This window comes from Nesoenas mayeri (assembly GCF_963082525.1).
Source record: "Nesoenas mayeri genome assembly, chromosome: 1".
Classification (NCBI taxonomy): Eukaryota; Metazoa; Chordata; class Aves; order Columbiformes; family Columbidae; genus Nesoenas; species Nesoenas mayeri.
In genome coordinates, this window is record NC_137541.1 from 17,028,765 (window position 1) to 17,056,185 (window position 27,421).

Here is a 27,421-nt window from a genome sequence, read left to right on the forward strand (position 1 = left end):
AATCATGTCTGAAATCATAAATCTATCTTTTATGCATAAATGAAATACTTTTTCCTTCCTTGGAGTGACCTGTCTCTAGGTAAAGCACATACACACGAAGCGGCACTGTCACTTCAGGATGTGGAGGAGCCGGGTGAGAAGCAGCAGCTTTTGGGAGCCCACCTGCCCCCAGCCCCGGCAGCACGGCAGACGCTGTTCAGCACGGCACCCACCGTGCCATGTTGGTCATTTGCTTTCATGGTCACTCTTAAACTTCATCTACATCTTGAATAGCTTGAGGTGAAAAGGAGATTTTTCCTTTCTTGGGAATTGGCGCTGGATTCTCTGGATCTGGGTGTGCGGGTGGTCTGATGAACACTGACTGCTGCCTTCGGTTGCTTCAGTCTCTAGGATTTTGTTTTTGCATGTTACTAAATGTATAGCATCGGCCAGAGAAAACTGCAGATGGAAAATGTTAATGGGCTCCTCATTCTATGCAGTTTTACAGCATGTAGAGTAATTTCTTCAATACAAAAGAGCTTCAAACTCACTCTGAACGTTTTAAGGTCCTAGAAACAGCAAAATACATGGAGAGATTCCTCTTACTCAGATCCTACCTGGAAAAATGAAATTTTCCCAGGGCACTGCCCTGCTCCAGAATTTGTAATTCAGTGGCCCCATTCCCATTCTCAAGCACCAGGTTTTGAGGAAGCTACTGGGAAAACACCAGCCATGTAATGACAGCACATCGGTTCCTGTGGGGGAAAGCCGCAGGAGACCTACTTCAATTTCGTCAGGACAACATGACCCATCTGCCCCGTCCTGGACTTCTCCGGCGATGGGAATTCCTCTGGTGTGTTCACTCCCACAGGGCTCCGGGGATTGTGTCTCTGGGGTTGCAATGGGCTGGACACACTCTGCGGTGTCAGTGCTAGCTTTACACAGCAGTTCTGGCCATGGGCAATGACATGGGCCGTCTGGGTTGTCCTGCCCAACTTCTGGGACTCTTCAACAAACAGCAAACTCTTCTTTTCCTCCTTTTCCTCTGAGAAAACTGTGAGGTGGGAAAGAAGAGACTCAAAGAGATGTAGCATTGATTTGTTGGGAGGCAGGTGTTTCATCCCTTGGTGCATCTACTCCTCTTCTGAGTTTAATGAAGTTTGGTCAGAGGTTTCACCCACGTCCTCTGGAGCAGGGAAGATGCCCCATGGGCTCCTCTCTCCTGGGGTGGGTGCTGTAGAGATCCCCTCTGTGCCCCCCAATATGCTGCTTTCTCCAGGGCTGAGCAACAGGAGAACCCCGGGCTGTGCCCACTGCTCACTGCAGTGCAGGAGGAGAGGCTGAGGAATTAGAACCAGCAACGTCACATTTCTTCTCTTATTTGAAGGACTTCAGGGAAATTTGCATCTTAAAAAAAGCAATGAGTAGCATCACAGGTCCCTTGAGCAACGTGTACGTCTCAAAGGCTGCGTCCCCAGCCCTGCTGCAGCTCCTGCTTGATGGCAAAGCAAACTCAGCCCGGCTGGTATGACTTCATATAAAATTATAAACATCAAAGAGGGATGGATTGTAAACATAGAAAGGGCTGGTATACAAAACCGAGATAACTACATATGAGGCATGTGATGGAGTTAAGATTGGTGCTGAGTTAAAGGTAGTTTTCCTACTGCTCACTCATTTTTATCTATCACTCCTCTCTGTGAGTGCGTAAATGACTCCACACATTGTGTCACACCAACCAGCTCCATGGCTGAGGAATTCTGTTAGCAAATTTTTGCTATGTAGGAAAACTGTGTGAGCAATTTATTACAAGTCTGAAAGGTTTCGGGCATGGCTTTTAGATTGAAGATCACTTCATGAACTATTAGAACTTGTTTTCTTTTGTAGCTTATTGAGCTTATATTCCATTGTAATACCTACTGAAATGAATCAGAATAGCCTACTTGGGTTTTAAATATTAAACAAGGTGTTTTATGGTGTAAGATTTTTACACTGAGCTAGTTTTACACCGAGCTTTTAGGGTGACGCAGATAGCACAAGAAAAATCTCTGTGAATTGATTTGTAGCCAGGTGTTGCACCTCATTTAAGCCACATGGCCATTGCACAGAGCAGAGGCTCTTTGTCTGGTGTGTCTGCTTTACACTGCGATACAACAGAGAAAGCAGGAGACTTCCTCGCTGATGGATCAGGAGGAACGTGTGGATACCCACTAAGCACGAAAGGTTGATTCTGGGAATCAGAGCAGGCAGCTCTGTCCGTGTGCTGCTTGCACAGCTGTCTGACCCCTGCACTGCAATGGGCATCAGCTGTAATTCATCCCTGTAGCTAACGCTGCGGCACTGAGCACCTGCCATAGACACTCAGCCCGTGGAGCCAAGGCTCTGCTCCGGTTAGAGAGAGACAGGCTTAATAGGGACGGAGCTTGCAGCAAACCGCAGGCTATGCATGGCATGTATCTGCATCGCCCGTGGAGGCAACAGAAACGCTCTGTGAGAAACAGGAGTGCTCTGCCGCAGGTCTGCTCCAGCGAGAGGAACTGGCATTGACGGGACCTTCGTTGGGGTCACCTTGGCTGCGGTGGCACCGGCTCTGCTCAGGGTGCTGCCACAGGGACCATCCATGGGGCAGATGGCCACCCCGTCAGCTGGAACATCACTCAAGTGAATGAGAAAGAAAATATACAAAAATATGAGATCAAGAAGGAAAGTGTTTTCTGTTGGAGAACCCAGTGGAGAAGAGCCGTGTGTCAGGTGTGCTTTAGCGTCATGGCAGCTCGGTCCTTCCTGGCTGCCCACTCTCTCTCATTCTTTTGGTCATTTTGTGCCAGCGGAACAAACTCTAACCCCTAACCCTGACCCTAAACTAGCAGAGCTTTTCCCTGACGCTTTCCATCCTCAAACCTGTTCCCTGTGCAGCTGGAAGTGAAGGAGTTAATCAGGCTTTCTCATTTGTTTTATCCAGAAAATTGAAACATGTAATAAAATGTACTGATTTTTCTCCAAGTCAATGTGTGATTTACTGCTTCACCTGGAAACTTGTTCACTTCGTTGGCTCCCAACCGCAGCTGCTGCTGTTTTGCACTGGATTCAGTGGGGTGTTCCCAACCTGAAGGGACCATTTGGAACAGATCCAGGTGAAAGGCATATTTATTTCCTTTAAACCCAGGTATTCTTTTTCCTCTTAAAACATGCTGGCCTTTCGGGATCTGCTTTTGTAACTGATGAAATTACTGCTGTAGGTTCTTTTTTTATTTTTTTTTTTTTTTTTAAAAAGGCTGATAAGCATGCACTAGGAACGCAGCTGTTTTGATTGAAGAACACTCATCTCTTTGCATCTTCAGGGTGCTCGCTCCAGTGCAGCTGTTTTATTATGGGTGGCTTGCCACGTGCCATGAACATGTGGGTTTTTTTGGTGTTTTTTGTTTTGTTTTTGTTACTTTTGTTTGTTTGTTTGTTTTAATAACTGTATTATCACAGAACTCGCCTGTTTGACTCTCTGCTGCAAACCCTGCACTGGGCTTTGTCGAGTACTCGCTGGTGCTGGGAGTTTCGCTGCAGCCGAGTGGTTTCCCAGCAGTGCCCATCACCTTGGTGCTGGAGCTGCGGTGGTGGATCCTGATGCTGGATCCCCGTGGGAGCCCGGCTGGGACCTGCTGCTCTTGCTCATGCCCTGCCCGGCTGAGGGTGACCCGGTGCATTGCATGTGGGGCTGGTCTCACCGCTGTATTTGTGTCACCCTGTCACTCCTGCCACAGCCGTGCAGCTCCACAGGGCTCTGTGGGGGCTGTATTGCTGCAGGGGCAAGCACCATCATGGGGTCTCCCCACCCATGCTTTTTTAAGGCCTCCCCTTGCCCCACCAGTCATGTCCATCACGTGCCCATGCCAAGGGAACAGCAGCTGAGAAGCATCTTTTTGTGGGGCGACGAGGTTCCTTCAAACCTGTTTCTTCCCCTGCTCCTCCCCCAGCAGAACTGGTGCTGGAGTCACTCGTACTTTATAAATGCTCTCACTGCATCTAAAACTGTCGTACCCAGTTGCCCTGTTTATACAGGACTTCACTTGCTCGTTATTTCCTTGAGCATATGGACACATAACAAAACCACAGACCCTACCCTGTGCTCTTCGCTTGGAAATTGTGACAGAGGCTTAACATGTGAACAAGATCGTTCAAGTCGGACTTCCAAAGAGCTGTTGTTAAATGACCAAAATGACACAGTAGACAAAGGGGTCGGCATTTTTGCAAGCTGTTATATTTGCAAGAAGAAACCAGAAAGAAACTGACCCCATAAGAAGCTAATGGTAGAAACAACCCAACTGGATGTATTGCAACTGTTTTAATGAAAGAGGGTGGCAGCACCTGGAAAGCTGGAGCTTTCAGTTGGTTTCTGTTTCACAAGGGGATCTGATGAAAAATTATGGCTTTGTGAAGGTCAGGATGGACTCCTGAAGCCTTCGGCTGGCGGAAGGCCCACGTTTCAGCCCAGGGTGGCCCTGCCTGAGAAGACGGGGCTCCGATCATCAGCAGCCCTCTCCCTCCACAAGGGGCGGCTGGGCCCACTCCATTGCTGTGGTGTCTCCTCACCCAGCACAGGGGCTGCAGATGCACAGCACCAGTTCAGAGAGGCATCAGCCCGCGTCCCCCTTCAAATAAAGAAAATACGCTCAGAGTATGAAATATTGAAGCAGCAGATCCCCTGTTCACAGTGAACAGAGGGATGGTGGCAGCCGATGTCTGACCTGACACAAGAGGAGACACCAGCCCAGGACAGAGCTCCAGGGGGCTCCTGGGGGCCCTTGCAAGTGATTTTAAATATTTAGAAGATGGCAGTGAGTGAACGTGGTCTCTTTGCAAACACACACATCAGGCTAATCTGATTTTGTTCTTTAATAGAGTGCCTGGCATGGTGGATAAGCCAGCAGCAGGTGGGACACATCTTCAGTAAATTACTCAATTACTACACTGGTGCCCCCGGCCCCACCCCTCCGGGGTTTACAACACCGAGCACAGCTCCGGCAGCCTCAGCGCCGCTCTGCGGGACTCGAACCCTGGGCTCAAGCGATCCGACAGACTCTGCCTCCCATGGACAGCTGGGACAACAGGCGCACGCCACTGCGGCCGGCCACACCTGGAGTACTGTGTTCAGTTCTGGGCCCCTCAGTTCAGGAAAGACATTGAAGTGCTGGAGCGGGTCCAGAGAAGAGCAACACGACTGGTGAAGGGACTTGAACACAAGACCTATGGGGAGAGGCTGAGGGAGCTGGGGTTGTTTAGTCTGGAGAAGAGGAGGCTTAGAGGTGACCTCATCACTCTCTATAACTACCTGAAGGGAAGTTCTAGCCAGGTGGGGATTGGTCTCTTCTCCCAGGCAGTCAGCAATAGGACAAGGGGGCATGAGCTTCAACTCTGCCAGGGGAAATTTAGGCTGGATATTAGGAAGAAATTCTTTACAGAGAGTGGTCAGGCATTGGAATGGCTGCCCAGGGAGGTGGTGGACTCGCCGTCCCTGGAGGTTTTTAAACTCAGATTGGACATGGCACTTAGTGCCGTGATCTAGTAAACAGACTGGAGTTGGACCAAGGGTTGGACTCAATGATCTCTGAGGTCTTTTCCAACCCAGTCGATTCTGTGATTCTGTGATTCTGTAAATGGTTTGATACTGTCTCACAGTCTATTCTCATATGCAAAATACAGTTAGTACGGTCTGATATTAATTGCTACAAGGTGGGTATAAAACTTGCTTGGCAAGAAGGGAAGTTTTACAAGAGCCCACTTGGGCTTAATTTTATTTGATATTTTCATTCATGGTTTGAATGATGAAATAGACAGTAGCTTGTAAAGGCTTCAGTGCTGCCAAAGGACTCCAGGCATCCTCATGGACAGAACTAAAATCCAAAATGTACATGAGAAACTGGAGAATGGATCAAAAAAATCAAGTGACTAAAATGGAAAATGAGTCTAGTGCAAATTGCTGGGAGGAAAAGTGAGCTGCACACATGCAAACAGGAGCACAAAGGCAGGGCAGAAGCTCTGCAGAAGAGGCTGTGGAGCCCAAATGCATCCCAGACTGGCCCTGGATCTGCAGGTGATGTTGGTGTGGATGATGATTAACATCTCGTTAGGTCTGCTGGGGATTTTTAAGAGCATGTTAGACAAATCTGCAAGGATATTTGATCCCTAGTTGTTGGAGAGGCTGGGCTACGTGACCAATTAGGTTACTGCAGCCTTATTGTGGCATAATGCTGCCATTGGTCCACTTCTTCTGGAGCCTTTTTTTCTCAAAATTTGCTTAGGCCAAATGTCATTGTAAATATTAGGACAGGAAAAGGGAAGGAAATGGAGATTTTTTTTTTAAGTAATTCTTTTGTTTGCCTTGTTGGTAGGCCTACCACTTCCATTTTGTGGGCTGCTTCCGTGTCTTCTCTCTCTGCCATCTCCAGAAAGGTCACATCAGACCTGGTAAAGGGGTTCAAGAAGAGCAAGAAGGAAGGTTAAAAGGTACGGCAGTGTTTCTGCACAAGGAACAGTTACACACATCGGAGCCATTCAGTTGGAAGGAGACAACTCAAGCGCTCTAGGATGGAGCCCGTCTGCCCCTTTGCCCTGGAGGAGGTGACTGGGAAGCCATAGTTCACTGTGTCCTGTGGCAGCAGAGGTGTCCATCGCCAGGGACCCAAATGAAGCTGAAGAGGAGCAAGAACATACTCTTGCTGTTTGTGAGTGATGTGTACCAGGAGTTTCCGTGGTTCCAAAACACAACAGGACACGTTATTGGAGGAAAAATTGGGCTGATGAGGACAAAAACAAGCCCTCCTGCTGGGGACCCACGAGCGGCAGTGTGTGGGGGGCTCTGGACCCCATGGAGGTTGCCTAACAGTCGAGCATGTGGCTGATAATCCTCTTTTCCTAAACATCTGCTGTTGGCTGTTACTGGAGACAACATCACAGGCTGGTCTGTCCCATAATGATCCTGCTTATGTGAAAACCTGAGGCCTATTTATGCCTCATCTCACACCAATTTATTGCCTAATTTTTAGAAACATTTCTCAAAAAGCTGTCCAGATGATACTAAGAGATACTTTCATTTCCAGAAAGCTGACAGGCACACGCAGGTCTCTGCTGTGCCTCATGAGATGCATGAACGAAGACTTGCGCTACAGCCTGAAAAGAACAGAGCGAGCAAGACCACAGCCTGGCCTCGGCTGGCTTGAGAAAGCCAAGTTCATAGCCAAGGAAGTCCAAACAGGTCCTTTCATTGCCAGCTTTCATGGGCTGTGCTGGCTGCCTCTCCAACTTCCTTCTCCGAACTCGGTGCTTTCCTGGCCGTCTGCTTCGCTCTGTGTTAGCAGAGGGTGTTTTTACTCCATGGATCGATTCCCAGGTGTGAGAAATGTCCCAGGTTTGGACAAAAGGTCAATGCACACAGAGGCGCCTGTGCCAGCAAGGGGCACTGGGCGGGACGGGGGACTGTGTGTGTGTGTGTGTGTTCCCCTGCAGGCAGCAGCGCTGGCGGCTGATGCTTCGCAGCCTCTGCTTCACATCCCCGCCAGAGCCATGGGCACCCACGTGTCCCTCCTGCTGCCTTCTAAACCCCTGGAAATGCCATTATTTGGTCCCTCAGCATCTGTGCTGTATTTTAAAATAAACCACCAGAGGAAGAATACATATTCAAAAAATTTTCTTAATTTATTGTAAATTCTCCTTTCATCTGCGCTGCAATTCCAGTGTTCTGCACATTAATAAATATACATTTGTTAAAAAAACAAACAAACTCCAGTGTCTAATCTGCCATAAAGCTTTTAAAAAGTCATAAAAATAGGTTTTAATTTTTTTGTCATTAATACAACTGACCCTCATTTGCTGCAACAATTCTGATCAAAACAAAAACTACCTACATCTCGCTGGGACAAAATATACATACACAGATGTAGAAACAACTAGCGTGGGTAATACACAGCGCCTGAGCACACAGCCAAGTGCCAGACCCTCAAAACATTCACAACTTTTTTCGGTCGGAAAATGTCACACAGTACGTTGCATAATTTTTAAGGGAACAGCATCCTTCCTGCCTCTCCCCTGCCAAAGGCCACCCCGATACATTTGAAAATGCACAGGAATATAATGAAACCAAGATTACAGTATCTGTTATTTCATTTTTTCTCCTGCATTTTATTTAGCCTGGTTTTCTGTTGTTATTTTTTCCCCAATTTCATGCAGTTACACAAATGGCAGCCAGTATTTCCCCAAAGGGCAGCTCTGCAAGTGAGGAGCTCCCGACAGCCGTGGCCACAGCCGTGCCACTGCTGCCCTTGGTCCCCACCATGGGACACCACCAGCAGAGCTCTGCCCCACGCTGCCAGAGGCAAACTTCTTCACATCTTATTTTTCCTTTTCTTGTAAACACTACAGGAAGGTGAAGATGCTGGGCAGGCCACACTTAACTTTCCTGTTCTTGTGAAACCAGGGTATTTCCTGGGAAACATGAAACCTTAGGCCTTCCATGTGCTTTCTGAAACACCAAGAAGGCCAAGGCTTTGCCAAAGAGCTGGGCAGTGAAACCTGGACACCCCTGAAGACTCGTATTTCTGCTTTGATGAGCACTCCAGTGGGAAAGAAATTAACAGTAAAATAAGCTGCGCCTGGAGCAGGACTCGTTCCGCGGGAGGAGGGAGGAGAACCCTCTCCTTGGGACACGCAGAGCACTGGTTTGTTGCAGAGCCAGATCAAAGTCAAAACCTACCATACAATGACACCACTTGTTTTCTTGTTCTTGGTAAGGGAAATATTGATTTGCCATCTTCCAGAAAAGGACTGCGTTGAAATCTTAGATGAGGATATGACTTTTTCTAGTCCTGAAGTTCAGTTGCTGAACATTTCAAAGCACTTGAGAGAAGAAGCCAAAACACCAAGAAATGAAAAAAATAAACAAACATTTTTTGTGGGTTTATAAGACGTTATGAAAAAAACATACTGTTGTCCTTAAAGTGTTCCAAAACCTGTCAACAAAACTTATAAATTATAGTAATGGATTTGGATGTAATCTTTACTGTATTACTTTGAAAACTGCATTGCATCTTAAGGTGGCTTTCATGCAAACCTCAGTTACTTTATCAAATGCCAAATTCAAGTAAAATTGTGCAATGTTCATATAAAAAATATCAAAACTTCTTTTAATTGATTTCCTATTATCAAATTAAGAAGATCAGTATAAATGTAAAATATACAAAGGAATTTTTTCTTTAGCAACACCATACAAAATATATAAAAGTATCTACACTTTATATATATATATATATATAAAAGGATTTATTTTTTTCTTAAGACAATGTGTCCATAGGGGGACGGATTGAGATGCTGGCGTAGAAACAAAAGGACACTTGTTGGGATGCTCCTCCCTAGAGCCCAGCAAGCTGACGGGTTCACACTGTAGCTGGACAAAACTCCACAAGAGGCGTCTCCTGGCGCTTGTCTTAAGGCTGATGGATTAACTTACTGTAGGTCTATATAACAACAACATGTTTTTCTCGGTTCTACCCAGTAGGCAAGCGGCACTGTCCGCACCATGAGCAGGTACCCGTCCCTCACAGTGCATCCCTGTGGCCATTTCCATGCGTTTCGGCACGGGTCTGTGCCGCGTACACCGGAGCAGCCTGACGGCAGGCGCAGCCGGGCGCCGTGTCTTGCCGCGGGCGGTCAGGAGCCTGCGCAGCGCGAAGCCGTGCGGGGATCAGCGCCCACCTTGTCCTCGCTACGCAGCTGCTCCGACCACGTCCGAGGCGGGCGGGCGGCGACCCCGCGGCGAGGAGTCCAGAACCGCGCAGCAGCGGTCACCGTTTCCTGATGGTTCAAATTGAAGTTTCGTTACTGCCTCTGTTAGCGAGAAGAAGTAATCGTGCAGCTTAGGGTTAAACAGGAACAGGCAAACCACGCCACCCCAAAACACCCACTGCTTCTCAAAAAAGACTCATGCTAAGTGAAGTGACCATGCCTTGCCAATACAACACTTGCAGGGGGGATGCTGCCCTGGAGAGCAAAGCCAGTTGGAAGAAACATTTCCAGGTCATCCACGAGAGACACACTCTTCAGAGGAAGCTCTGTGGAGGGCCTGTGTTTGGCTAATCCTTAGGTGAAGGTGCAAGCTTCACACCCAAATCTTACAAGTTGTTAGAAACCTGGTATTTCAGACAGATTCATGCAATCTGCTGTCCAACAGCAGAGTTTTACAGTATGAAAAAGGTACAGAGATAGAACAGTTGCTTAGCTCAACAAGTTGGCCAATTATTCTCCAGTAATGCCTGCTACTACCTGGTAGCAGCAAGTAGATACTGCTTGTTAAAGACATCTTTCTTTCCTGGCTAATGAGGATACATTTCAACAGCCAGTTCCCAGCAACTCAAAATTGTAATTTTACATTGAGCTGGCAATGGTCGGTGCACCTAGAGACAACACAGGTGTTTAAAGCATGGTGGGACAATGTCAGAGTCAGAGTGAGCTGGATGAGAAATTTTCTCTTGGTTTGGAGAAAGAATGAAATTATTATTTGTGTAAAATGTTTGTGCAGGCTTTACATATGGCCGTTGTCCTCATTTTAATTGCAAGAATTATGATGAGTAATGAGATTTCTAAGAATACCCTTCGGCTGAGGGCTTGTTCTGTCTTTTGTTAATATTTGATTTAGTTTACGATGGCAAATACACACACACCAATTGCCATGCAGTGGGTGGAAATCATGCATCTGAAAATTGACCATCAGGAGCTTGACGTGACACTTTCTCTGCAGCCTTTGCATCTCCTGCCCCAGCAATGGTTTCCCTCTGCCCAGTCGGACACCCAGCCTATGCTCCCCCCTGCCTAGTTCCCTTCCCCACAGAACACTGGGCTTCCTCACGGGTCCTCTCCGCTCGAGTCTTGTCCCACCTGCCCTCCTCCACACTGGCTGCCCGATACCCACAATAGCTCTTGCTGGTCTTACTGGACATGCACCAAGAGGTGCTGCTCCACATTTGCCCTGCACTTACCCTCTTCCTTGGGTGCCTGGTAACGGCCACATTATAATTAACTGTACCCCACTAGCTGAAAGGCCCAAAAATTCAGAGCATGCCAGGGTGACTAGTGCCTGTGATACCTCTGTCGGCCTTCTCATCAGTGAAACACCATGGCTTGGGGACATGGTATGGACAAGCCACCACAAGAGTCACTGGTGAAGGACTCTGGTCCAGTCACCAGGTGAAATCCTTGCTCATGTGGGAGTTTAGGGCTGGAAAGCGAAGGGAGAGGCCAGAGCCAGACAGGCCTGCCAGGCCATCCCAACGTGGCACTTACTCTGAGTCTGAGGTGTCAGCATGTCCTGTTCCCACGTGGAGGTTCATGGCCATGCCGTTGAGCTGGTCTCGAGACTGCTCCCTCCGAGCATTTTTTATTGTCACCCCTGAGTCCGAGGGAGAGTGGACCCCGTCATTTGTCCCCAGGGAAGCAGTCCTGGATGAGATCGTGGTCTGATTGTAATCTGACAGCTTTTCCCGCAGCCGATTCTTCATATTCTTATCCACCAGCGGGGGAGGGTAGGTGACTTTATTTTTTAAGATGCCTGTTATGGAAAAGAGGGAATAATGAGAATTTTGAAGAGTATCACTGAATTTCAAGCTGAACACATTCAAGAAGTGACACTTTATATTTCTTGATCAGATTTCTAGTTTGTCACTTTATTTCAAAACCAAAAGCTTAGACTTCAGCAACTACCTACTAGCTTCCCATGGTGTATCTGGTTACACAGGTTGGAACCATTTGGGAAGTGTTCTTCCCCAATAAAGGTATCATATGAAATAATTAAGGTTCATTAACTCCCTGGTCTCCCCGGTTGGCTGTGCTACCTTTCCTCTGCTCCGGCTGCTGGTTATTTTGGTGGGACAGAGGTCTGTTCTCCTTTTGCTGCCCTTCATTCTCCTTGTCCTGCGGTGCTTCGTTGCTGTGGTTCACCTGGTTTTCCCTGTGAAGCTCTACGTTGACCTTGGTCTCGACTTTGAGTTTCTGTTTCCCAACAGGGTCCTCGCTGTCGCTGGCTGTTACGCACTCTGTGGGCCAATAGGGTTTCACATGATTGGGAAGGGTATCAACTGCAATGCAAAAAAACACTATCTCGAAAACCACTCTTGACAGGTTTTCTCAACCACTGCCCAGCCGGTCCTGTTCCCCGTGGCTGGGGAGGAGTTGTGTGTCAAACCAGAGCGACACTTCAGATGATCCTTGCTGGGCTGCGCTGCCCTTGCGGTGCAGCAACACCCAAAAAACATGTTTGGTAGGATGGCAAGGTGTCCAAACCTTCTTAGAGCAAGGTTGCTGGCTCCTTTACTGAGAGGTGTGACTCAAACCTGCTCTCTCAGCTCTCCAGGGCCAGAGATCACACTGGCTCCCTAGGGATGCCAGTTTTTGAGGGGCAAGGATACCTGAGGCACCTCATGCTGTGTCTGTGCAGAGCACTAACACACAGCCTGGATGTCTGTCAGTCTAAACTGACTTATCTTTAGGACAAGATGAACTGCACCTAGAAATGCCGGCACCCTGCCAGACAGTACTGATGTCGATGGCCAGTGATCTCCAACTCTTTAGCTCCGTCACCTCCCCAAACCCACTAAATCCACTCGCCCATATTGCACGAGGAGAGGTAGGTATTTCTTCCTTCTACCCTCAAAATAACCAGCTCCTTCCTCCTCTTCCTTCACATGAGACTTTGCTGACTGTACAGCTGAGGGGACCAGTCTGCAAAGCCCACTGACTGCCCTCTGCTTGAGTGCCCAAAGTTGCACATTTGCTCAAGCAGTCTTTTGCTTGCCCTAGTGCTTGCACCTCTGTGAACAAACCCCTCGGAGGAAGAAAGGTCTCTGAGCTGAAGCTCTGCAAAAGCAAGCCACAGCAGTAGGGATGCTTTCTCAGCCATGTGGTAATCTGAAAAATTTGTCCTATCTACTCTAAAGCTATTTTAAAGAAGGGAATGAGCCCATTGCTCTCCCCTCGCACCAGGAGTACCTTTGGGTGTGCTGTGGAGCGGGCCACGTTCATTATTTTTGGAAGTGGACGTGTTCCACGTTTTCTCCGGCTCAAGCCCCTCTTCCTCACTGTCCGATGAATGGGAGGAGGCGTAAGAGCTGCTGTGTTCATCGAGGGACAGTTCGCTGTCAGAGTCTGAATCGTGCTCTGCAAATGCAGAAAGGGGAAACACACTGATGAGGGTGCGGACAGGAGCTGGACAAATCTACCTGACGAATGTATGAAGAGAAAGAAAAGGCTGGTATCTGGTGCAGGCCACACCAGGGATGAGCTCTTACATCTGTAAGCATACATAAGATTAATTCACAAGGACTGTGGCATCCATCTCAGTAATTATGGGAAGTACAACCTCTTGGCTCAGCTAGCGGGCAGGACCTTTTATGTACATGGGAGGTGCAGAACAGAATGGGGAGGCTTTTTACGCTATGTTTTAGAACAGTAACTCCACAGGATCTCAGTCAACACAACACGCAAACCAAGGTACCTAGAAATGTCAAGAATCTGCAAATGCACTCTTAAAAATTGCTACAAGGCAACAAAATTTAACATCAAGACCTGAAACAAAACGAAGTCAGCAAGAGACACTTCTCTTTTTCTTGTACAAAACACATAACAGCAAGAGAGGATACTGCCTCAAGGTCTCAAATGTTAAAAGATCTCCAATTAAAAATCAAGAGCAACAGCACATAATTTCTGAGAAAGAGAGGGGATGCCAGAAAGTGTCAACAGCTGTGACAGCTGTCAGATTAAAACTGAACGATCACAAGAAGCAGATACATGATACTTCCATTCCAGGATTCCCTAGTAAAGCAACCATTGCATAGCTCGTTATGCCAACAGCATAACAAGAATCAGACACACAAAGTAAGACTAACTATTCTTCCTATTATAGAAGCCTTTGAAAAAAGTGCTGAGAGGAAAAAGGTGCACAACTGGGTCAAAGCATTTAGAAATAATTCTTACCATTGGATTTTGATGGATTCCTATGAAAAATGGAGGAATCTGCTTCAGTCTGACCAGCCCTTGCTTGACTTGAGGATCCACTGAGCTTATGAGCAGCCTCATCCCTTAGAGAATAAAAACAGGGAACAACTTTTTTGGTCACTTTACTGTTCTTAACAACAAGTCAGACATGCAGAAGTGATTCTTTCGGTCAAACGCAGACAGCTGCAGTGGATGCCAGCCAGCCTGTGCTTGGTTGTCAACACGGTCACTTTTACAGCCAGACATAGCTTATCCTGATGCTGCCGTCTGCCTTTGGTCACATGAATCATACTCCGAAACAGCCTGAAGTTAACAAGCTAAATCCCACTCCTTGAGACACAACTGAATTTTACCAGGCAAGCAGCACAGCCCATATAGTTAACCTAGTAGTTATGTTAACCGCCGCACTGTCAGAACTCCCCACAGAAGACGCATGCAAAAGAAATGCACGGAAGAAAATTACAGCCACATAAACCAGAACTGTTAAGACATCAAACAAGAAGCATTTGAACTAAAACATTTCTGTTTTCCACAAAAGCAATGAAAAGGGAAAGGCAAGCACCTGAAAGCCATGCACCTGCCACCTGATTACCTGAGAATATAAGCAAGGTAGCTATTGTGGCTCTTGGCTGACCTGACGGTGCTTTCTAGGGAGACAGTGGATTCCCCAAGAGTTGTGCGATACATATTTGGTTCTTCTATGTATGTGTTGTTACAGTTCAGAGATCGCTGAAGGAAAAAAAAAGACACAAAGCAATAGTGAATGATCCTACCAGAAACTCTTGTTACCCACAAGTGCATTAAAAGTTTTGAAGGAACCAAGTGGTTTTTGATGCCAAGGAAAAAAATGATTTCCTCTCAAAAGTTTTAATTAAAAGAGTAATCAAAATTTTCGAGAGAGACCATCAGTAATCTTTGCATGAGTCACTGAAATTAATCAGACAATTTGCTTAACTATGGACAAGCCACCTATAAGTGTATTTAGGTAACATCTACCAGCAAGAGGATGTTTTTTCCCAATGTTTTTTCCTTACAGTTAGCAATGTAGCTCTTGTTGCAGTGGAATCATCTGGAAGAGGTTTCTTTCCAGTTAAAGTGTTCTTCAAGTGCTTCCTGACTTCTTTGTTAAATACACAGTGGAAGAAGAAAATGAACAGCCCCTGGATCATTTTAGAGAGGAAGAATAAATCTAAATTATTCATCACTACCAAATAAATGCAAACAGGTATTAGAGAACAGCTTTTCTGAAATAACCTGTGAATTCTAGTTCGCAGTCCATGATTTCAATACCAATAACTATTTTCTGTCTTTGACTGAAATGGCATTGATTGATCTCCTAGGACTTCTTCATAATTTACTTCTGTGTTCAAGTGTGCATAAAAGGGCTGGGAAAACATATAGAACAACGTGTCCCTCCAGGATTTACAGAGCAGAGCTTGTGGTAGCTGCCACCCTCCCTCGTCGTCTGGGAGGAAACGTTCTTCTCAAAATAACTAATCAGGACTCCAATGTCCCACTGGAATACACTGCAGGGGGTTCTAGGGCTGTACTTGCATTAAGATTTCAGAGCTTTTACATCGATGAAGAGACAAAATCAATAGCAGCACATAAAAAATGTCATAGCCTTTAGTGAAAACCTCTGGAAATCGGGAAATTCTGTGGTGGGTGTCCTTTATGCTGTTGCTAAGAGAACTTTAGAAAGCCATGTGAAATGCGGAGAGACACTGCGGGCAGAGAGGTCCCAACTTTTGCCTCATATGTTCCTGGGCTCAGCAATACCTCCTGGTGTGAAATCCCCAGGGCTGGGCAGTTGTTGGCTGCCAGGAACACGTGTTAACAGCTTTTGCTGGGGGCAGGGGGCACACGTGTGTGCCTTCAGATGCATTTGCTCTGAGGGAATTCATGCAGCTGCCAAATTGTTATCAATTTTGGTTGGAGATATAGTACATAGAAGCCAATCACTCATGAAGTTGCAGCTGTACCAACATCACAAGATGTGTGCATTTCGTTATTTCAGCCAAAGCAACTGACTTCTAGAGAAACTTTAAACTTCAAGCTCACTTTCTAAACATTCAATCAAAAGCAATCTTAGCTGGCATTGGCACTTTGGGATTATTCATTAATAAAATGCACATTAATAAAATTCACATAAATGTCTCTGTAAAAATACAAGTTCAAAGAAGGCAATTACATGAAACACCACATACCACTGTGCCTCTCTGGGCAAGTTTGGAGAATTGCAGCTGCTGACTTTCCTTCCTCTCATCAGGTTTGTATTTAATTTTATTTTAGATTTGTGGAAGCCTGGTTTTACAGCCTGAGCATGTCTATTTGTTTCAGAGCATATCTGTTGCAGTGGCAAAACAACCTGGCTCCAGGCTGGCCTATCTGGTGTGCTTCCAGGGCACAGACAGTCACCTCCAGAGGAGACCCCCCAGACTTCTTTTTCTCTTTGCTTGCAATTTGTGGCTGTTGTGCTGCAGCTGACAAGAGTGGCCTGGCAGCAGTAGCTATTCCAATACTGCAGGAACTCGACAAGACACTACTGCCATCCTTGGTCACGTTCCAGTTGTGACCAACAGGAAGCTTCATGACTACTTCTGTACCAGGTCTTCTACAAATAACTATGCTCTGCATCTTTAATCAACAAGTGTGCCCTTTAGGACAGGCAACCCAGTAAATCTCTAAAGCGACAAGTTGTACTTGAAAATCATTATTTGGCCCATTTTCTTAAATAGTAACTTAATTTGTAAAAGCTCTGAAGTTGGAACCATCCACTCTGGGTGAAATAAAATGATCTCGTTTGCAGTAGCAACAGAATGACTATGAACAATGCACATGAGGAAGACAGTAACAAAGATTTTTGTCTCTAGAAAGATAAAGGTGTAATTGCCTACTATTATTTATCTGTCACAGGTTACAACAGTACAGCACTTTTCTTTATAATGACTAAAAGTGAGAGATGCAATTACGCGAACTTATGGTTTTGGTGAAAAGAATCCTCTTTTTGAGAAAAGAGAGCAAAAAAGTGTACTTGACATGTCTGTTCCTCTGAAGTTAGCTGGTGTTTAGCAGGTTTTTGGAGGTCTGGGTGCAGCAGTGTGCTCCCCAGGGTCTGCCACGGATGAGACGCCATCCCACTTACCTGAAGGCAGCTGAAAATGGCAAAGAGATAGTGGAAGGTCATGACGTCGCTGTTCACGGCCATCAGCCCCAGCAGCCACGTGGCGCTGACGAGCAGCAGGAGCAGGAACGCCGTCCGCAGCACAGACCTGTAACACAAGCACAGGGGCATCTGCAGCGCAACGGGACACGCGGGAAGAGCCCAGCGCCTCCGCACGGGCCGTGCCACCTGCCTGGGGATTCACAACTGGAAAGGCCCTTTGGGAAGACATTCACTGTTCACCAGCTCCCAGCTCTCTCACTGCACTACTCAATGACTCGGGATAGTCAGGTAAAAAAAGGGTGTTTTCAAGTTCATTTCTGAGGTTTTCTTAAAAAAAACCAGGCTCTTCACCAAGCCCAGGCTGTTCAGCCCTGTTGACCCTGAGGAAGAGATCAGGGCAGTAAATGGCCGCATCTGTCTTGCTTCTGTTTGTCAAGTTCACTCTCACATTCCTTCTCAATGTTACGGCCCAAGGTTTTGGATCGAGAGCACTTAGGGGAATATTTGTTTGCTTAAAGACATTATTTCCACAGATACTTTTAAAAGATGGTCACAATTCTAGTGGTAGAAGTTTTGTATGATGAGTAAAATAGCTGCCATTAAGTAGCAATTATACTCCATTTGTTCGGGGAGATTTAAAAAAGAAACTTGAAAAAAATTACCCAGCAGCTAGGGCTGAATAAATAGCTAGAAAAAGCCTTTTGAAATCTCATAGAGCTACTTATTTGGGAAAAAAAAAGGGGAAGGGGGGCTGTCTTGCCACTAGCTAATCACATTTCATTTCACAGGTAAATTCTGAGCTTTGGGCAAAACAAACGTTAATGGGAACAGGTCGCCACAGCAGCTTGGGAAGGCGGCAGGTTTCAGCTTGCAAGGCTTTCTGCTTGTCCTACAGGGAGCGGGATGGGGGGAGAACGAACCCTCAACACGGGAACCTCAAGGTGTCTCTGTCACGACATGGCTGGTCACCCAGGCATTAGTGAGGGGAGACCTTTCTGAGCCATAGGTGAGCATGGGGAGACTCAGAATTATGTTTACCTGGGCATGCCATGGGTGGAGGTGAAGTGACAGGGTAGTGGGGAGTGTGATGAAAGATCTGAAGGACTGCAATGATCCCATCCAGACACCAGACCTTGCCTTGTCCCCTCCCTTCTCCTGCCTACACTTGGTGGTGGTTCAGAGCACCATGGTGGAGGTTTTACAAAGCCTCCAAGGGAACCCTGGGAGTAGGTCCTGGTGAAGCATCTTCAGTTGCCTCTACCAGTGCTGACTGTCTTCTCCAAATATTTATTTCCCACCCCAAGACTTGCTTTTAGGCAATTCTGTCCCTTTATTATTCCTAGCCAGAAGTTTTTCTACAGGTGTTTGAACCCAAACTTACGCGACTCCAGTTTTTTCAAACGAACGTTGCCTTCGTCTGCACGATGCCTTCATTGCCAGGATAAAGATGACGGTATTTATCTGAAAGGGGAATTGAAGCAACAGCATGGATTCCTTCTACAAAGTCGTTAGGGCACAGTTTTCAATGACAATGCAATTTTTATCTTAAAATGGTTTGTGGTGACAAGAATATTTTTTCTTCAATTCACACATCTCGGAGTTCCGAGATTCATCTTGTTTCAAGCCAACATAGTCAAGAACATCCTGCAACTTGATCTGAAACCCACTAAGTCGGCCCTACGCAAAGAGGTTCGAGTGAAACACAAACCCTCAAGAATGGCTGTCATTGTCCAGCCCAGAGCCCACTCAGCACAACATCTTGCTTCAGCTGGGTCAAAGCAGAAAACAGTACCAGAGCACACATATAGTGATAATTCCTCTGAATAATCCTCCAGCCTCTGATTTTCAGAGCTGGGATGTACTAGAGGGGTGGTGTATTTGCATTAGTCACTCATTGTGAATATCGATGATGGGAATTCATGCAGTTACTTTCTGAAACCATGCAGAGCTTTATCACCGCCACCGTTCCATTTCTGTGAGTTTCTAACTCAACTCCCTGTGGAGCGACAATGTGGTTTGTCCTCTTCGCTCTGAATCTGCCACTTGTTAATAACAATTGTGTTGGAAAAGACGGTGAACGGTTGGCTCCATGGTTGTATTCTCCAGCTATTACAAGCTCCTCTCTATTCTCTTCTCTGCAGCTTTCTCTTCTCCAGGCTGAAGGCTCCTAGTCTGCTTAGTTGCTCCTCCAGCAGGGGCTGTTCCATGTCTCTGATGACTTGTGACCCCAATCTATGCCACTTCCAGGTCTACTTCATACTTTTTGAGATGAGGAGACCAGACTTGGTATTCAAAACACAGTCACACCATGTATTTGTATGTTCTGGTGCTCTGTTACCGAGGGATGTTTTACATGAGAAATTAAACACCAGCCAATTCTTTTAAATTCCTGGAATCTGAATTATTTAATATTCCCTTAGGACTTCTGGATGAAGGGACTTGTTATGGCTTATTTTGATTTGTTTTATAAGCCCACCAACCAACCCTTGAAACATGCAACAAAGCACAGAGGTAAAAATAAATATGATTCTGGCTATACAGCCATTGCCCCACAAGCAATCTTTGCACTGGCAAGCAGCCCTCTGATTTCCAGGAGTTCCGTTCATGTCCTACGTGTTTAAGCAAAAGAAGAAAGCTCGAGTACATCAGTTTCAAATGTAAAGAATACAGTTGCTTCACATTATGACTATTGGTTCACAAAACATAAAAGAAAACATAGCAGTAAGGAAGAGACAGCTCAGGATGCCAACTTCACCATACTTACAACTACAACAATTACAATGGGTCCAGCGAAACTCCAGATGAGGGTGTCATGAACAGACAACCAGCAGAAATCAGGGTTCCCATAGCCTTGTGGATCCAGACCTACAGCAAGCCCTGGGTCACAAAATGGAGAGAAGGTACATCAGAAAGGTGTGGCTGAGATCTTCTACATAAACAGGTGCATTTTCAAATTGCTGACAAACAAAATTATAGTGGCAAACTGTGTTCAACAGGACAGTCTGGAAGTAAAAAAATCAAGGCAAATATTGAAATATAACTTCTGCAAATCAAAACCTTTACACTGCTCACTCCATATCAAATGATACCACAAGTTTTGCCTACCAGAACAAAGCTCAGCTGCATAAAAATGACAATAAACGTAAGTCCTAAATTAATTCTGTTTCAGCACAGTTTTATAGTCATACTCACACAGTGTGATGAAGCCTTGAGGGTGAGTGACATGTTGAGGAATTTCAATAAGCCTATGCAGCAGAATGACATGAATCATAACTGAGGAGACGTCTATACTACAAAAAAAGTGCATTCTGAAGTGCTGTGAGCTTGCTGTCACTAAAATCACACCAGAGACAAAGGAACCTGGGAACTCATGGGAGTTAACTGCTTGAGCTCAGGTGGGATTCACTCTGAGCTGCCATCCCAGGTACCTCACTTTGCTTTCAGCACTGTTTGAAATGGAGTTTGCTAATGCCTCCAGGGCAATGGAGTTAAGAACACACCTTTTATTGTTTTATTTTTCAAAGCCTGGACTATTCTGAGAGTCTCTGAGTCCAACCTCCACCTGCTGATTTACAGTGCCATCTGATTTGGTGACTTGCACCTCGCACATATGGCAAGGGTAGCAAGGGACTGGGATTGCTGCCTTTGACCTGCAGAGCCCTGCAGAGCTCTTCCTTCTTCAAGACACAGAAATTGATCCCTGCAAGGCCTATGGCCAATGACATATGGTAAATGGCTGCAGGATGTTGTCTGGGCACCGGGGTCACCTATTGTGTTGAGCGTATGTCCTGACTCAGCCAGGCGGCCATGGCTGATGGCAGTGCCGTTCTCCACAAGAATTCATGTGCATTAATAAAAGCTTGTTTGTTTTTTTAATTGAAGCCCATGTGCTTTGATGAAAAGACACTGAAAAAGGGAGAGGTAGCTGCGTTTCACTCTCACTGCTTAAAGCTGGCCCAAAGCCAATATTCACATCTGGTACAAGCCTATGGTCTATGAAAATTAAACTGGCTATTTGGCAAAGCAGTGGATATTGGATCTGTTTGCTCTGAAGTGTGGAATGAGATAGGACTGGTCTCCCTCCCTGCTCTCATTGGCCCTTCCACCACCTCCTTCAGCATTTGCCATCCACAAAGAATTAGCCATAAATGATTAAGGGGCCATAAAGTATTTTATACAGATGTAATTCTATAGACACAGTCTGTTTCCCAGGACTTGATTTCCCCATTAGTGGGAGTCAAACTACATTTTGACAAAACATCTGGCTCTAAGAGCAACTGGCAGTCAGCAACATTTTTTCACGCTCAAAATCCTACCTAAAGTTCTCCATTAAACAAATGGGGGGAACTGCAGTCTTCAGGTAGGCAGTTCAAATTTTACTGGAGTCAACAGCATATGAAATAACACTTTACCCAAAGGCAGAATTAAACCAATGCAATGTGATACAGAGGATCATTTTGGGACATCGATTAAGCTGCAGTGTGGTTGTCCTGAGCAAACTAAGCGTGTGGGCTGCAGGATGGCTCACTGATGGTGGCAGAAACTGGAGCTGGTACTGTGGCTGAGCTGGGTGTCCTGGGACCAGCACCCATCCCAGGAGCGTGTCAAGAGCATGTTGTGTGGATGTACTGTCGTGGAATGTGCTGCTGGGGGGACATGTTTTGAACCTCCTGAGCTCTCGTGGGCTCAGCAGCCGCGTGTGACTCAGGTGATGGCAGTTCAGCCTCACCTCTCTCCTGACTCATCATCTCACTTAGTATTCACAGCAAATAGCAGACTTGGAAAGTGCCATTTTCTGGGTGATATTTGTTTTAGGGCAATGTAGGAACATGTTTTGACACTGCAGTCTCCATGGTAAAGCAGTTACTGCACACACATGTCAGCCGGTTAGCATGTTGTCACAAAGACACGCAAACTGGAAGGGTCTTGCTGGGTGCCACATCCAGCCCTGTGCTCCTGAGGCAAGGAAGTCATCAAATTGCTCTTCTAAGCGGATTAAACTACATTTTAAAATGAGTAAGCTTAAAGCAAATGCAAAATATTCCACTATCACTCCCCACAGAGGAATATTCCACCCTTTTGACGGCAGTAAGCCTTCTCCCAACTTCCATTCTACTTTTATTCATGGCAGTTTGTCTTCCTGTGCTGTGACTAAACGCGGTTCTTCCCTGCTGGAGTGTTCCCTATGTCAGTGTTTTGCTAAGTTTTGCTAACCCACTCTAAAGGTCAAGGTTCCCTTCTGCAAGTAGCTTCATCCCATCACAGATGGCTTAGGACCAGTATGTGCCAGCTTGAAATGAATGTCAGTTTGAGCATGGAAAATAGAAACAATAAATAAACAAAACAGAGTAAAGCCACTACTATAGGTTCATTATTTTTTTCAGGATAGCTATGGTAAAGATGAAATGAGCTAGATATTTATCTTTCAAATAAAACAAAAAAGTCCTTCGGATGTCCAAGAATAAAATCCCTTCCCATATCTAGACTTTTCCACTATTAAGAAATGTACATAATCCTTCTCTCATAAAGCAATTTAAAAGAAATTGCATTTAAGATGCATGTTATGAAGTTTGAACCTTTTTACTATTTAGATATTAAAATTTAAAATTAATAAAAGAAGCTTATTTAAAATATGTACAGTAACGAAGTTTTCCAGGGGCAAGGAATCCCATATTGTGCTACTTATGATGAAATAATTTTCTCTTCAGATGATTTCTAAACCTGGAAAAGCAAGCTAAAGGCTTAGATTTTTTATCCTTTGTTTGACAAAATCCTCTGACTTGCTCAGTGATAGGGATCTGACTTTTCACTTAAATTAACTGCAAATTGAGTAGATTCCGAGTTTCCATTAGAGGAGATGACCTGGAACTGTAACTCATAGTTTCAAAAGTGCAAAATAGATCCATACCACAGAGAACAATATCTAAGTACAAAAATGTAGAAGTTCAAGGATGATTTATATTTAAAATGACAGAGATATGTCCAGAGCGGCAGAGCCTTCTGGGCTGTACCTTCTACTGTCTTCTGGATAAACTGATAGAAGCAGAAATTATTTATGTACAAGGTGATATTAAAAAAAACTCACCAGCTCTCCAGAATGAAAGCTAACTTGTACTAACCAATGTTATGTTTCTGTATTACACCTTCTTAAGTTACATAGAAAGAACAACCCACATATTTTTAGAATTCTAACTTGTTCCACAGTATTTTTCCAAGTGTATATGAGTGATAGCTATTTGTTTGATTTGAGAGACATCTAAACCGCTGCCATGGCCAACAGTATGTTGCCATCTGTAAAAATAAAAGTAATTGGATAAAAGTTAACTGTCTGCCTATGATCTGATTTCCCATATGGCAACAGATACACGATGAAATAGCTGAACCAAAAAACCCCGCTCCAACTGTTCTGCGAAGCGGCGCTTCCCGAGGAGCTGTCTGCCTGAATTAACACAGCACCATGTGCTCAGGGTGGCACTGGAAACGTCTGATTGCAAAAATAGGCACGGTGAGGGTGGAGATGGATGTGCTCCTGCAGATCACCCTGGAACAGTTTAAAAGATTACTGCCTCCAGCTTTTCATTACTTTTCCCCAACTGGACGTTATTACCTTTGTATCTGAAATTAAGTAAAAGGCTGCTTGAGTATTCCCAGCTCGTTTTTATGCCAAATAAAACAGAACTGCTGAAATCCCCTTCAGGGAGCATAAGCTGCTGGTTGAGGGTAGGCAGCAGGAGCATCCAGCGACAGGTAGCAATGTCTGGTGGGCAGCATCGCTGCTGAAACCACTGCAGCACCACGTGTGCACATCCTGAGGTACCAGCACGCGGAAGGAAAATACCTGAAGTCTACCAGCAAGTTGTTAAAATAAAAACAGAAGTTATACTCAAGCAGTGTTATCAAGCCCTGTTTTAATCTAGGAGCAGTGATGTTTTTGTTATTGTAAAGCCCTCAGTATCACTTCACCTCGGTCAAGAGATATTTGGTGCGCAGAGCTGCCAAATTCAGGATGACTTCTGCTAGGCTTGATTTAGTGTTGCCCTCTTTCAGGAAAACACTGAAGTGACAGCAGTAGTTGAGAGCACCCATAGCCGTCTTGGATGGGGCATCTTTCCTGAATTTGGCTAGTGACGATGGCAGGGAAGGGAAAAGAAGCTGTTTTGGGGTGTTTGAGGGTACCTGTTATGATGGCAGGAATGCCCCATCCAACGACGTAGTAGAACCGCATGTGCCCAAAGTTGATGTTCCTCACTTCAGTCAGCATCCGGTAGATGTGGAGCTGCTCCACAAACATCCATGCGAAGGTGCTCATGTAGAAATAATGCAGGAGGATGGCAATCACGGTACACACAAACTGCAGAAGGGAAAGGGCAGGGAAATTAGAAATTCTGAATCACAATCTCATGAGTCACCAGCTCCCCCGTGCAGCTAACGGCAAGTGTAATAAAGAAGTTTCAGCAGAACAAATATACTGCCATTAATGAAGTTCTCACAGTTTCAGAAAAGCTGTTCATATTGTGAAAGCTTTTTTTATTTTTTTTTTTTTTTTTTAACATTATGTGGCCTTTTCTGGTTCAGCTTTACCCAATCAGCCCAACACGCTCTTGGTCACTGCCCTTGCCCTCCACGTTCTGCGGCTAATTTCTCTGTGCATATTGGCTGCACAGGTGAGACTTTTGGCTCTTCTGTCTGAATTCCTTCTGCTCACAGGAGTGGCAGGGCTGGCAGAGCCCCTGGCTCTTTCTCCTGGCGCAGAGCAGGAGGTGGGGATGCCCCTCGGGAGGCTGCAGACCCTCTGCCCTGCCTCCTGTATGAGTCTCGCCTGCCCAACGCCACAGCATGTTTAGCTGCATCAGCTACACTGATCTCACTGCAAAGACAAATTGCCCCTGAGAACGGTCACCCTCAGCCTTGCACTGACTCAGTGTCTCCCGTTTCCACATCAAGGGCCATCCTATGGGGTTCTTCTGCTATTTCACTCCTTCCAGGGACCAAGATCTCTCTCTCTCTCCAAGACAGCATGCTATTTTAGTAGAGTTTTGTTTTGCCTGGAAGTAGACATTGTTTTGTGCCCAATACTAGTCAACAAATAAGCACAAAGAAACTCTCTGTGTTTGGTAAAGGCTGAGGAGATGTGTGAGACAGATCTCAGGTCTTCAGTTTAGGACCAGCCTCTGAGAAAGTCCTCTTGCCCTGAAAAACTTCACTTCTGGGAATGGAAATCCATGAAGCTTCAGCCCAGGAAAAGAGAACAGGATGAACATGAGCAACAGATTATTTATAGACCTTAATCAAAGAAATTCAGCATTTCTTTGAGGAAATTTCTGATCAGTCATATTAAACATCTGTCTCACAAACAGGCAAAATTTGATGGGATCTATGATCTAGTGTAAGATCAGCAGGCCATTTTGTCCCCATTGACTGTGTCACAGGTCTGAAAAGGTCTGTTCCATCTACAGCTCCTTTTCTGGGACTCTTTTCAAAAAATAATTGCAAAGTAAAAGCATGAATGTATCCATGGGGTAAGGCAGTGGACATCTCTTTTGTCCTTGCAGCTCTGCCTTTCACAGATGAATCCTGCAGACTTTCCACATCTATGCTTCAAAAGCCATTATCACCGGATCAAAATGATGCAGCCACAAGTAGATCACCACTTCCTCTGCAGATCAACCTTTTACGTAACATCAAGATCAGAATATTTGACTACAAAGTGGGAGAGTGGCTTCTAGGCTCTACTTGGCTTGAGCAGCGGGGTTAACCTCCTTTATGTCCACTGCAGAAAACCACCCTAACTGCCAGGCTTCAGGATACCCTGCGTCCAGAAATGTTCAGTTCTACCCTCCTCTTGAGGCTGTGCTGCCTGCAGCCTGGCACACCAGTCACAAGGACAAACAGAAAGCAGGTTAGCGCTGGCCAGGTAGTTCATATCTTCAGCTAGGAACAAGAAGATCTGGAGCTTCCAGTCCCAGGTTTGGATCTGGGTTTTATCCTACTTCAGTAGCACAAAGGGGAACATTCAGCTCTGCCAGGCAGACAGAAGAAAAAATGTAGGACCTGCTGAAACCAAAGAGACCGGGTCCTTAGTGTGAGTAGGGGTGACTGCTACAGTGGACAAACTTGTAGCTGAAGTCACCTTTGTGACCAAATGGCCACCTTGACACCTCTGACCTTCACAGACTTGTATTTCTGTAATATCTGATAACCAGCCTTCCCTCTCAACTTAATGGGTAAAAGCAGAGTGACCACAGGCATCTGACACATGAATTGAAATCTTGCAATTAACCTCCTTTCAGAAGCAAAGGATTTTGACAAGGATCTGATGATAAGCTTGAATTAAGAGCACTTTGTGTAGCCATTTGATTTTTGTTTTAAAATGTTTTTACATTGTGCTTTGGATCCTTCTGTTCCCGCGCAACACTGACCTTGCCTTCAGATTTTGGCATGACTTTTTAGTGGTTTTTTCATGGTATAATGCTCAGAAACCTAAGTTTTCCTGCTTAACTTTGCGGAGTGAAGGGATCATACAAAGACCGCCAACTTTCTGGATTCACTTACTGCATCAGCTTTATTAGAACACCAAGTGTTATTGAAAATGTAGCTCACTAAATAAAAGACCTTTTTTCCCTCTATGCAAGCAGGGCTTTTTTTGTTCCTACTGGCACATGCATATGAGTAGACTGCTGCCCTGAACATTACCTTTTTCAGGTAAAGAAAAAAGAAAATAAATCACTTTCTATCAACAGTCCAGGGAAAGATTAAAACCTCGCCCAGAAATGTGACTGTTAATTTACAGAAACCCATAAAAGCCAGGCTGGGTGCCAAGCAGTGCAGCATTATTTGTGCTCAAGCATTCTTTCCTTCTTTATGTTCATCAGTGCATGACTCGTTAGACAACTCATTCCATACAGACAGATGAATAATTGTCTCAAGCAGACACGGCTTACAGTCCTCCTAACTTCTCACATCAACTGGATGTGCTGTAAGGAGCGGCATTCTGCTGTATAAAATATATTCTATAACTTAAAGATATTTGTTAGTGAGTTAAAGGCTTGGGCACAATCACACCATGAGCCCAAAGCATGAAAAGGGGAAGGAGCAAAAGAGAACAATCTCACCAAGTATGACTATTAGTATTTGTGGTACTGCTGTAACAAACTGTTTTACTACTCTTATAAACTTTGCTTAGTGCTTCATAATGTTATAAAATAAATCTGGAAATGGGGAGCCATCATTTACTGCATAATTTTTAGT

General features: G+C 45.4%; 1 protein-coding gene across 1 annotated transcript in view; it reads right to left on the bottom strand.

Moving 5' to 3' along the window:
• Positions 1–9,824: 9,824 nt before the first annotated feature.
• CELSR1 (cadherin EGF LAG seven-pass G-type receptor 1) overlaps positions 9,825–27,421 on the bottom strand; it is a gene marked incomplete at its 3' end in the record, with an annotated part of 168,072 nt that continues 150,475 nt past the window's right edge. Inside the window, exons 25-35 of the mRNA XM_080363807.1 lie at positions 24,350–24,524; positions 19,938–20,050; positions 18,555–18,634; positions 17,153–17,279; positions 15,042–15,167; positions 14,600–14,736; positions 13,987–14,090; positions 13,003–13,170; positions 11,850–12,092; positions 11,302–11,566; positions 9,825–9,849 (exon numbers count right to left, since the gene is read on the bottom strand). Of these exons, the coding sequence (XP_080219933.1) occupies positions 9,825–9,849; positions 11,302–11,566; positions 11,850–12,092; positions 13,003–13,170; positions 13,987–14,090; positions 14,600–14,736; positions 15,042–15,167; positions 17,153–17,279; positions 18,555–18,634; positions 19,938–20,050; positions 24,350–24,524 (1,563 nt within the window). The remainder of the gene's footprint in view (positions 9,850–11,301; positions 11,567–11,849; positions 12,093–13,002; positions 13,171–13,986; positions 14,091–14,599; positions 14,737–15,041; positions 15,168–17,152; positions 17,280–18,554; positions 18,635–19,937; positions 20,051–24,349; positions 24,525–27,421) is intronic.